This window comes from Coloeus monedula (genome assembly GCF_965178545.1).
Source record: "Coloeus monedula genome assembly, chromosome: 2".
NCBI classification, from domain to species: domain Eukaryota; kingdom Metazoa; phylum Chordata; class Aves; order Passeriformes; family Corvidae; genus Coloeus; species Coloeus monedula.
In genome coordinates, this window is record NC_138782.1 from 33,847,826 (window position 1) to 33,860,374 (window position 12,549).

At 36.1% G+C, this 12,549-nt stretch overlaps 1 protein-coding gene across 3 annotated transcripts in view; it reads left to right on the plus strand.

Moving 5' to 3' along the window:
- The window catches only part of BTBD9 (BTB domain containing 9), a 117,380-nt gene that overhangs the window by 78,751 nt on the left and 26,080 nt on the right, over positions 1 to 12,549 (plus strand). For all 3 annotated transcript variants that reach the window (XM_082302903.1, XM_082302902.1, XM_082302904.1), the window contains exons 9-10: positions 947 to 1,136; positions 8,411 to 8,518. In XM_082302903.1, coding sequence (XP_082159029.1) covers positions 947 to 1,136; positions 8,411 to 8,518 — 298 coding nt within the window. The remainder of the gene's footprint in view (positions 1 to 946; positions 1,137 to 8,410; positions 8,519 to 12,549) is intronic.

Consider the following 12,549-nt stretch of genomic DNA (forward strand, 5'->3'; position numbering starts at 1 on the left):
TCCTATTAAAAAAACCAGCTCTATGTAGAAGATGCTTTAAAACCTATATAAAATGAGTACACAAATAAGCTCCCTTACTCCCAGAGAGGAGAGGAAGAAAAGGAAGTCAGGGCAAACTTTAATTCAATGCCACGGCTCTTAGTTTGCAGTTAGCCTTTGCTTTGTTCAAACTGTTCCCAGTGAAGTACTTCAAATGTATAACACCTGCTCCCTCGTAAGAGTTTGGGAATTGTTGAATGCCTCTCTTCAGTAATAGGGGAATCAGGAGATTTCTAGAGTAGTAATGTGGAGGTTTTAGTAAGTTTCTGTGAGCAGACGGAGATGCTAGTACATTTGACAGTGCAGTAGATTTTTCAGAACTGGTTGCTTTTCCACTGCCTTGGTTTACTACTTGGCAATGGGCTTGCACTTTTTTCCCCTGTGTTTTTTATGGTGTTTTCGTTGGTTTGTGGCTTTCTTAAGATTATGCTTCTGACACCAGTAGTGCACTGAAATCACAGAATCCTAGTTCTTCATGGAAAACAAATGCTTTTTTTGCATGCTGAAGACTTGTACAATTAACTCTGAAATTTCTCATAGCTATGTTTCAGCCATTTTTGGAAGTTGTAGTAGAGAGAGATTTTATCATGAGAACAGGAAGAAATTATTTCAAAATTTCTAGCGTTTTGCTGGACTTTTTTCCCAATTGTATTAAAAGAGTGCTTTCACATCACCAATAGTGAAATCCATCTGTTAATTTACCAAGCTATTCTGGAATCAGTGCTATAAAAATTATCTGTACCACTTGTTCATCACTTGTTCATAGTTCATGTTATGTGAGCTACATTTCCTTCTGTTGATCATGTTTTCTTTTTTTTTTTACCAATTCTTCTCCAGAAATAAAGACCATTGGCATCTGAACTGTTTTCTGACTGTATGTTTGTCATCTCTGTGTTTTAATTCACAGTTCCCACTGAAAATGTTGCAACAATTGCAGACTGTGCCAGTGTGATTGAGGGTGTAAGTCGCAGTCGCAATGCCTTATTGAATGGAGACACAAAAAACTATGATTGGGATTCTGGATACACATGCCACCAGCTTGGGAGCGGAGCTATTGTAGTACAGCTGGCACAGCCCTACATGATTGGATCAATACGGTAAGAGGATTTATTTTTCTCCAAATTAGGGGCCACAGTGCAACTTTTGCTGAGCAGTTATTTTCTTTAGAATGTATGGCATTTGGAAATGACGTTAATTAGGGGACTAGCTTAGTAGTTGTCATCTGGCTTCGTAATTCAGTACGATAGGCCTGTTAAAAATTAAATGTGTGAATTATATGTCAAGATAACAGAGTCCAATTCTAGAAAATCATACTTTTCAGAGGCGTAATAATAGTAACAGTCCAATTATAAGATTTAAGTTAGATACTTTTTTAATATAGAATTTAATTGCAATCTCACTTATGATTAAGTAGGTGCAGTTACTCTTATCCACTTCAAACAATTTTATTGAAGAAAATCATCATGTCAAGTCAGCCAGGCTTCCTTTTCGCTATACAATTAGTGCTAATTCTTGCTTAAACATGAAGGGTGTAATAAAGGTACAGCAACCTGCATACTGATTTACAAGGCTGGATTAATGAATGTGTTTAGATTTGTACTGAAGTTCAGTGGGCTGTTTCTACTGTGAATGTCTGTATACACATGAAGATCAAAATTTTGGCTGATACAGAGACTTAGGAAATAGATAGGAGAGCAGGATTTTTCACAGGTCAAGACAAAAATATTCTTGCCATCTTCAGATTCTCTGACTATAAATGTTTGGGGTGTTTGTTTCATAAAATCAGATATACAAAACCTTGTCTTAATGCCATCATGGGCTTTGTACATTTTGACTATGTAGTCAGGGACTTAATTTGTATGCTCTGTGACAGTAAAATAAAGATTTCAGAAGTTCAGAGTACCAGTGATCACAGGCTGAAATCCCAGGTGAGTGCTGGCTTGCAACCAACACCATGTACATAGATATGTATTTCTAGGAGCTCAGTGCCTTCCCCCTGTTAGAGTTGCCTCTTCAAACTGATGAGCCAAGTGAGACTTGGAAGCTTTTATAACCGTCAGTTTCTGTTTTATGTGGTTTTGGTTTTGGCCTATGGCATTGTTATGATGTTCATAAAACTTTGAAGCTAAAGTTCCACATCAGACATCCAGGCATATCCTTAACCCAACAAAAGTTGTGTTTTATCTGTATGCAAGCTGTAGATGTAATGCGTAATGCAAGTCCAGCATTGTTCTCGCTGTGTGAAGCAAGTCGAGTAAGTGTGGTTGGCAGCTTTCCAAACTCATTTGAGTTTCGTGTTTTTAAAATTCTGTTAAATATTGCATCTCAAGTAGAAAACCAAGCAGTACTCAGATTTCTTTAAACAGATAATTTTTAACAGAAACTGTAATTCCATCATTTTCATGACACTTTAAACTTCAGTAGCAGTTAAGGCTTTGGCCACATGAAAGATTAAGAGAAGAATATACTAACTAGGATGCATAGTTTCTCAGTTCATAGTCTCTGTCTTCCTCTCTTACTGTTTTCTGTTATCCTTCAGTTGATGCATTGTACTGTCTTTTCCAGTAAGTGAAAACACCTGACTTTCCTGTAGTAAATGCTATGCTATTGTTTATTCTTGTGCAGAAGATTTTTAAGTCTCTTTATTAAATAGTGTGTTAGATGAATTCAACTTTTGGTTGCCAAGAAATGATAATTGTATAATGAGCAAGCATGGAGGGCAAATTTTAAAAAAATAACTCAAACATTACATAATTCAAAACTAATAGGCATTTAGTGGTTTATGTGGTATTGAATAGTACGGCTACAGGTTCAGAGTCTCATCTTTCTTTGTCAGTTTTCCTGCATGTATAGTACAAACAAGATTAATAGCTTACTTTCAAAAAGCAACAATAATAAGCATCATCGTCTGGGGTATCTTCTGACAGAGGAGACTACCTGCATTGCCTAGAGACAGAAATGCTAGCAGCATGTCGCTTTTTCCTTTTTGTGTACTGCCTAGAAAAACAAGTGCTTTGAGTTGCAGCCATGTCTATTGCAGGTCATAGGCAGCCAAGGGGAAGGTGCCCCTTGGAGTGGGGAAGTGAAGTTTCACTGTGTGGCATCTACAGCTTTGGCAAGGGTCTGGAACGTGTCCTATATTACGCAGTGCTAAAGATGGTGACAGCGGTCTCTATTTAGTGTCAGGAAATCAGATCATATATAAACATAGATGACAGAAAAAGTCTTAGTATTTAATCTTAATGAAAGCAGGAGAATTTTTTGTTAACAGAGTACCTGCCACAACTAATGGAACTGTGTTCACTGCCTGTTTTTGTGCTGTTTGCTTGGTTGAAAACTCCCTTGATTTTATGCTCCCACCTAACAGAAAAAAATTCTAGGACCATTTGCTTTAGGCTGGCAGTACACCATGACTGCAGAATGACATGAATTCTGCTACCCTCAGAAACTGAGTCATTATACCCATGGGTTTGTATTTTAAGTGAATAATTAGAAATTAAAGTATGTATCTTTTTAGTTCAGAAACATGAATGTGCCATTGGATATATTTATTTCAGAGAGGGTAAATATATAAACCTTTGAAAAAAGATAGTAGCTGCTTTTTGTCTATAGAAATTGGAGTACTACTGGAGAGAGTCTCCAGGACATAATGTGTTACCATGGCAACTAAATTCTGAGTGTGAAAAAACCAGAAGAACTGTTGGTTCTCAAATACACCTTAGAAATGCAGAGAGTTCAATGTTTCAGGAATATATATTGTATGCATGCTTTCTGCCAAAGTCATCCCAATGTCTAAGAATCTTAGCACCCTTCAGGTTGGAAGGGGCTTGAGGAAGAAGACATCTCGCATCAGCTTCTTTCTCAAAGGAGGGTCAGCTATGAGAAAGGACCATCCTAATCAAGGCTTTATGGCCCCAGGCCTTGAAAACTTCCAAGGAAGGGAATTCCACAACTTGTCTGGGTAGCCTGTGGTAACCTGCTGCCCAGTATTGGCAAGTCCTGTTAGGTTTTCCTCCTTCAACCCCCAAGCCTTCTTAGGCTAAACAAGCCAACTTCCCCAGTCTCTTGCACAGGGTGTGTGCTTTAACCTCATGACCATTTTGTTGGTCCTCTGCTGGAATTGCTCAGATGTATCAATGTTGTATTTGGATCCAAAAAGGGATTCAGTATGCCAGGTATGATCCAACAAGTGTCAAGTACAGAACAATAGTCCCTTTCCATTGTTTTGCTGGCTCAGTTCCTGTTGCTCCAGCTCCATGTGATTCTAGCCTTCATTGCTAAGGAGGCACATAGGCAACTAATCACATCTGATCAATTTGACTCAGGAATTCTATGGGAGAGCCTGTTGAAATTTTGTTAATATTGAATACTTCTTCACATATTTGTATATAAATTTGGAGCTCTTGACTTCCATTCAAAATTTACTAGAAATTCTGAAAGAGGTCTAATGACAATCAATACTATTTTCTAATAGAGAACACATGGAAAATATGGAGATTTTAACCCATCCCTTTCAATCCAAATTATTCTATGATTCGATGGTATTGTTTTAAAACAATTGTTACTGAATCTTAGATTAATAGTCTTCTAGGGTATGAAATTTAAAAAAAATATTTAAGATGTTTTTTCTTTTATTAGTTCTCCGAACAGCTTACAAGATACTTGGAACAGTTAACAGAGTAAATGTTAGTTTAGGTGTTTTTCCACATAGTTGCCTGTCTGAACACAAAATATCCTTCTCCCTTTTGTCTCTGAAAAGGCCCATATCAATGACAGGAAAACTGTAGAACAGAAAGACAGAAAGGTGTGTCTACCATAGTAAACATAACTTAATTTTTAAATGGCTAAAAAACTTGAAATCTTGCAGCAGCTACCATATCACAATAAATTTCTGTCTAATTCTCCCTGCATTTATCTGGAATAGAAATATTGTACTATTACGCTACAGTCTTTGGCTGGTTTTCCCTATAAATTAAAAAAAAAAGAAAAAAGATTTGTTAGAGTGTATGTGGTGGATATGGAATTCTATACAATAGTGATTTTCATGTTAGAATAAATAGAAATACTTTTTGTCTTTAGAAAAGTACATGAACCACTTATCCAACTTTAATCTTTTTGAAGACTTTAATGCTAGTATGAATATGATAGCTTTTCATATTCCGAATTATCCTTAAATTAACAAACAATATCAATTAACTTGAATGTGTTTTCTGTTTGCTTATACCATCATCATATACATCTCTTACACTTTCTGATATTCCATACCACTTCCACTTATGAAACTTTTCTTTCTTTGCTGCTCATTTTCTGTGCTTGCCTGAGTTGAGAGTAAAATCATGACTCAGAATCAATGATCATAGGAACACTTAGAAAATATGCAGAAATTTTGTCTCCTTTGTAGGATCTTTGCAGGAAGAAAGACTGGTTTCTTGCAGGATAACTACTGAAACATAAATATCTGCAGAAAATTGAAGGGGTTTATAGACAGCCAGAGGCACAAAGGCAGCAACAATTGTACAAAAAAACCCTCCTTCCATGTGGTTTTGGTTTTTCTTTCTTTTTCTTTCTCTTTTGACATGTGTTGCTACCTCATTTTAATTTCTGTCTTTTGGGTTTTTACAAGTATGCAAGTGGTTTATGAACACAGTACTGTCAAATATTTATGTGTGTGTCCTCTGTAGTGACTTACAGTACTCATGAAGCAGATGTCATCCTGTCAGGTGCACAACTAACATTGTTTGGTATTCTGCTAACACCTCAAGTATATGTAGTTATGCAGCAGTCTGAACCAAACAATCTTTTTTACAGAAATCTAAAAATAAAAAGCAAGCAGAGACAGCACAAAATGTTTTTAGAAACGCAGAGCATTCAATCACAGGGCAATGCATGACATTTAGGGGCGCATTGTTTAAAAAAGTACTGCAGCATCTTTTTTTTTGTAACAGATAGCCGATATAATAATTTTCCTAATCATTTCCTATGTAATGTGAAATTTTATTCATATTTGAAAAGCTTTTATTTTATAAAGTGAGGCACTGAGAACATGTGATGTAAATAGCAATGTCATATTAAATGATTCACAGGCTTAGACTCTAGATACCCAAAAAAGAAATATGTTTAAATCTCACAGTGTTGCAGGGAGTAAGCTGGATAAATCTTCACTCAATTTTTCTTTCTCAGTCCTGAGGGCAAGATACACTAATGAGCTAATTTAGCTTTTTATTTCAATATGGAAAATTCTAAGAACATGAGGAATTTTGCTATAAACAGATGCATTTCCAATGGGTATAGTTCTGACTTTTTAAGTGGAATATTCTCTTTCTTGTCATTTAATATTCATCCTAGCAAAACATAGCTTCAGTAAAAAAGTTTAGCCTGGTAATTTGTCTGTAATGTGTTGCAAAGATTGTTGTGCCTGGCATAAGAAGTGGCCTTTGTCCTCAGTGTGCACTGGTGAATATTCAAGTTGTCGCCTGAAAGTTTTTCACTGCTTATCCAGAAAGGCATTTCAAGCAGAGTAAATTCTAAATAAGTTCTATTGTCAGTCTCCATCCTAAGACTCTCCTAAAAAAGCTCCTAGAGAAGAAATAACTTTTTCTTTTCCTTCAGAAGCATCAGAGAAACAGGAATCTACATTTAGCATTCATGCAAATTTCACTTTGGGAAAGAGGCCACCAACTTTAATTCATTCATTGTTTGGTTTGTAATAATTCTAAACCATATGATTTTTTAAACTTATTTAATGAGATTAGGTTGTTTTGGGAGAGAGCAATTGTATATTTTTGAAAGGAACATGTATGTCCTGTTAGCCTTTTGCTTTAAAACCAAGCCAGCTGTATTTTAATTACAGTATTGTTAGTTGAAATTACAGTCACCAGTGTGCTTCTGATATTCAAACTCTTGATCATGGCTTTGAAAACATGGATCAAGGAAACAGCACTGAGTCACCATGATAAAAAGGATTCCATTGAAAAGCATAATTAGCTACATTTTAATAGCCTTTTTGAAAGAAAACAAATTTATGAATGTTTTTGATTTTTCCTCTTTTTATCATTTAGAAGACTTGGTTTAAATATAATGTTAAATCAATTCAGGACCTGTTGATTAGTAGTAGTTAACAAATAGAGGATTCTAATCAGTAAACTTCTTTTTTTAAGAAAATGCACTTCATTCAGTGTCTTTGGAGACCTTTCAGCTGTAGTAAAGCAGAATGGGGATAATCTGATGAAGGAGAGGGGTTGAAGTTGGGTGGTTATGTTTCAGGGTATGGAATTTTTTTTCAGTCTGTCATGATGGCACAGGCAACTCTTTTATTTTTTACTAAGTCAACTCTGACTTTTTAAATTTGCAAATAGACAGTATTAATATGTGCTGAAAGACTTTTGTTGAAAGTGTTTTATTTTATCTTCTTAAAGCTACTTTTGACAGCATATTATTTCTGATAGTATTAACGAGCTAGATTCAGATTGTTTTGAATCTGCTTGGCCACAAGACCTAATTCCACTTTTAACACTGGGATTTCAAAAGCTGAGAAGAAAGGGCTGAACTAGGTTGTTTCCCTCTGTACTTGGAGTTGGGAGGCTGCACCTCAAGTACTGTGTCCAGTTCTGGGTCAAATATCTCTTACAACAGGGAGATAATACACATATAAAGAAAAGTAAAGAAGATACATTTGCCAGATGTGGGTTTTGATACTTAAGCTAAATGACATCCCTGATGCTTTAGGTCTTCCTCTCTGTAAGACAAGTATGGAAATCGAAGGCTATTCAATATCACTTAGTGTCCTTCCTGAAGGGAATGCATGTTTGTTTGACCTTTACTGCCTTCCTTTTTCTTCTGCCTTTTTAGCAATTTGTTTAACAATTTATTGCCTTTTTTCTCTTTTTGTGATGAACCAGGACTGGGAATTTCCATGTTCTTACTTTCTTCTTTTTAATATATTTCTGATATATTTACCAAACCCAAGAAAATACAATTAAGAAGGCAGCATAATCCTTTTAATCACACTTTTTTTTTTTTCTATCCCTTCATAAACTGACCTTTTGAAACAAACCTTTTTTTCATATTTAAAGAAGGCAATGCCACGTGGCAAATAAATTAAAAGTAATTGGATGAATGTAATAGATTAATGTTTATAAGTTGGTTATTATAAGCCTCTAAGTCTATCACTGCCCTCAGGATAATAAGAATAGAGACACCGTAGTTTGAGACAGCAAAAACAATAAAGACTTTGTTGAGTGTTAGAGGTACATTCCAAAAGAGACAGTTACATTTAGAAAGGATTAAGTGGAGAAAATAAAGGGCTGGAAAACTTAAGAAGTTTGGTTTGATATTTATTTAACTTTTCACTCAACAACTTCTTCATGTGTAGGTTGCTACTTTGGGACTGTGATGATCGGAGCTACAGCTACTACATTGAGGTTTCAACGAACCAGCAGCAGTGGACCATGGTGGTGGATCGCACAAAAATTTCCTGCAAGTGAGTTTAGTTTTTTCCACTCATTGGCACAAATTAAGAACTGGAAAATGGGGGTTTTGGTGGGTTTTTTGTTCAGTACTTACATAGTGAAAAGAATGATCATTACATAACCTGTAGATTAATGCAAGGCTTTCAAACCAGAATCAATTTCTTAAGAACCACATTGGTACTGGATCTTCGGACAATCAGTTGGATTCTTCATTCATAAAAAAGTCTGCCTATTATACCCTTGGTATACCTAGTAATCTGTGATCACTAGAAGTTAAACCATGTTTTTCTGGAGGTCACATATTTATGGTGATCCCTAATGTTAAACCATCCTGCCTTGGGAAGTGTGGTAGGAGAGGGAAGAGAGCATACTTCATAAAGGATTTTGGTAATCAGATATCTTCTTCCCTTATCAAAATGCATAACTGTATTGTATGACATTTGAAGAGAGTGGGGAGAACGAGGGTAGGGAGCCAAACCATAACAGACCAAACAGTTGCCAAAGCTCTACCTTGTCTCTGTTCAAAATTAGAGTACCTGACTTACACACTGAACACTCTGCTTTCGAAAAGGACTCTTCCAGGGAAAAAATGTGCTCCTTAACCAGAGATAAAGAAGAGAAAAACTTTCCTTTTCATTTGAATACTTAAATCAGGAGAAATCAGGCATGAATACTCTCCGTGTATATACCCTCCATTGGCTTTACTGCAGTTTCTGCTGATTAAACCCATTCCTCGAGTATGGAAGAATAATTTGGTGCTGAGAGCCTTCTTAAACCACGTGATGATGGTTCTAATTCTAGCAAAGAATGACCTAGATACTGGCCATGGGACTGAAAAGACAGTCTGCAAATTTATATATTACATATCCAGAAGCCAGGTATGCTCAGCATTCAGTGAATGTTCATGGGATATGATTTCCTGATTAAGCCCCAGGGAAGCTCAAAATTATAAAAATCTTACATCTTTCCTTTTCCCCAAGTCAGTTTTCCATAAGATGTGCTTTCTTTCTTTGGACAAAATTCAAGTCATCAGCTTATATGGGGTCAGCCCCCACCCATCTTGTTTATGTACCAACCAAAACAAAATGGATTTTACAGATTCAGAGGTGTTCTGAATTCTCAGTTTGTCACATCAAGCAAGAGAGTTATTCAGTCCTTTGTAGCAGCACTGCTGACACACGTTTTTCTAAAGTTTATATTTCATCTCTTCACAAACAGTATGACTCAAATGCTTTACAAAGCACTCTGGATGTGTTGGTGAAGGAGAACTTGACACGTCCTTTCAGTGCCTGTAAAGGGCAGGGTATTGATGAGCAGAAAACCTGGGTTCTGCCTGCAGGTCTGGAGAATGATTAAATCTTCACTCGTTCTCAAAGACATCTCAGAGTAATAGATAAAACTCATCTTTTTGTCTGCCTCCAGCAGTGGGAGCACTAAAAGGCTGAAATCACAAAAGGGAGAGAAAGAGGCACTCAGGAATCTTTGTGCACTTTTTCCTTTTACATTTTGATATTAAAAGCCTATAACAGTCAAAAGGAGCACTTGCTTGAGTATGCAGGTGCAATTGCTGATTGACTGCCCAGTTCAAATATCTTTTCACCATGTTCAAACTACGCTTTTTTGCTTTTTTTATTATTTTCAAAGCCTTAGCCTTGAGCAAATAGAAGTACATCCCTGAAGTAAAGATAGCTGCCTTCTTTGGGTATACTTCAAAATCTTGATTCAAAACATAGGTACTCTGGAAGCTCTCAAAGCTGTGACTGCAGGAACCATTTTCATGTGGATTAAAGAATTGCATTTTGCCTAACTTCTTGCTCTGAAGATGTGGAGTCAGCTGGCATAATGCCAGTCTTTAATCCTGAAGTCTACAGACGTAATGTGTCCTAGCACTGTCTGTAACTATCTGCTTTAAACAGATACAAAGACCTGGTCATGAAGCTTCCAGAGTTCACTGGCCATCAAATTTCAGGTGATTTCTTTGCATATGATAGCATTTTTTCATGTTCAATTTATATCTCTTGCCTTTATGATCAGAAAAATAGACTTTTTTTTTTTCCAGTCAAAGAAACTAAATATGTTTCATTTTATTTTCAGGAATGATTTGCAGAAATGCTGAAGTCATTTCAGCTGAAAAATTACTTGAATTGTAATGGCAGTTTGATAACTAAGTATATGTACCATATAAAAATAAATATATACAATAATATCTATAATAGCAATATTTCTCTCTAGTAAATATGTTAAATATATAAAATGCTATATAACTGTCAAATGCTAAAATGCTAGACTGGTCTGTAAAGTACAGAGCATTGTAATTTCATACAGTCTGTAATTACATACAGTACTGGAACACTTAATTTTTTTACTGAAAAATACTGAAACACAGTGTGATCTCAAAAAACCATACTCATAGTGCTTAAAAACAGTTGAATGTAGAATGGATGAGACGTCATTCAGTGGCTCATGTACTGAATGAAGGCCCTCACTTAAAATTGTTGGCTAAACTTTCAATATGGTGATGGAGACTTCTTAATGAAGAGGGAAAAATTGAACCAGTCACTGCCTGGAATATGTGAAGAACTAACTTTCTTGGGTTAGTTTCTGTAATTAAAAAAAAAAGCTCAAATTGAAAACCTGGGGTGGGGGTTGCTGTGAAAACAAACAACTTTTTTTCAGTTTAGATAATTGTAACAGTGACAACAAACAGAGAAGGTAGAGTTGGATTTTAACCAAAATTAACAGATGCTGGTAAAGCGGAGGTGGTACAGTTTTTCTGGTTTACTGTCATAGTGTAATGGTAAAGATACTCCTGATGGGTGCAAAGGATTTCTATTTTTTCTGTCTGTCCTTCCTCTTAGCATCACATTGGTATTTTTAATCTGCCTCTGAATGCCTTCTGTTGAAGTGATTTACAGACTCCCCAAGGAAAAGGAAGGTTCAGACTGTGCCTGGGCTTGACTCACCATCAGGTTTAGGCAGACAGTTACAATACCTACATTTGGTAATTTTCATTAACTAGACTAGAGCATACAGGGATAGAAACAACAGTACCCTCATCTTTTTTTTCTGTGTATGTTTTTGAATGCTGCACCCCTCTCTCACCTGGATGAAACAAAACAAATCTTTTGCTAATGTGGTACAGTTTTGTGACTATTTTTTATCTCAGCCAAATTGGTGAGAGCCAATTTTTTCTGATGATTGTTTGACATCCCAGCCTGAAATGAAATAATCCTATGTTGGTATAAAAATTATCTTCACTTAGACTTGTGTCTTTGTTTAAGGAAAATGAGAAGTAGGTATGTCTTTCCATGGGACTATGATTGCCTGTTTGACTGCAAGTACCTCTCAGAGGAACAGTCAACTAGTAATCCTTTTACATGTATTCATGTCAGGGTAAAATATCAATTCTTTCTAAAAAGTATGCTCCAAATTATACTTGTTTCTCTTACGAATTCTGGAGATGTGAGTGGTTGATAAGGTCTTGAAATCCTGAGGTTACCCTTTCTGGCATTAGTTCTGTGTTTAGTATACTGCAGTAGACTGAAGCAAAATAACTCACTTGCTTTCCAGTATAGAAAATCAAAGTGGATGTAGTTAAAACATGGGAGAATTTCACAGGGGCCCACATTTGAAGACACAGAATGCTTCAATGGGAAAATTTGCATTACTAGTAATATTCTCTATTAATTTTCCAGTCTTCAAAGATGTGTGGCTTAGAGTTCTTCCTGTGGATAAGAGTTTTTTTCGTTTGCTGCCTGGCTTTCTGTCTACCTGTTCTTGCAGTGGAGTTACAGACTTTGTGGAATTCATTAGCCTGCTGTCTTGTAAGTGTTCTGTGAGGTCTCCAAATAATTTTTGCTCAATTGCTGGCACAAAGGGTAGGATGAACCGTAAGGGTGCCGCACACAGACCTCAACAGACACCTTTGATAATTGGGAAGTGGCAAAAAAAACTATGAGAAAGAAAATTAAATTATGTTTAAAGAGCATATATTGGTTTTGGCAGACTACTGAAGCACGAACTTCCCCTTTAAACTATCAGT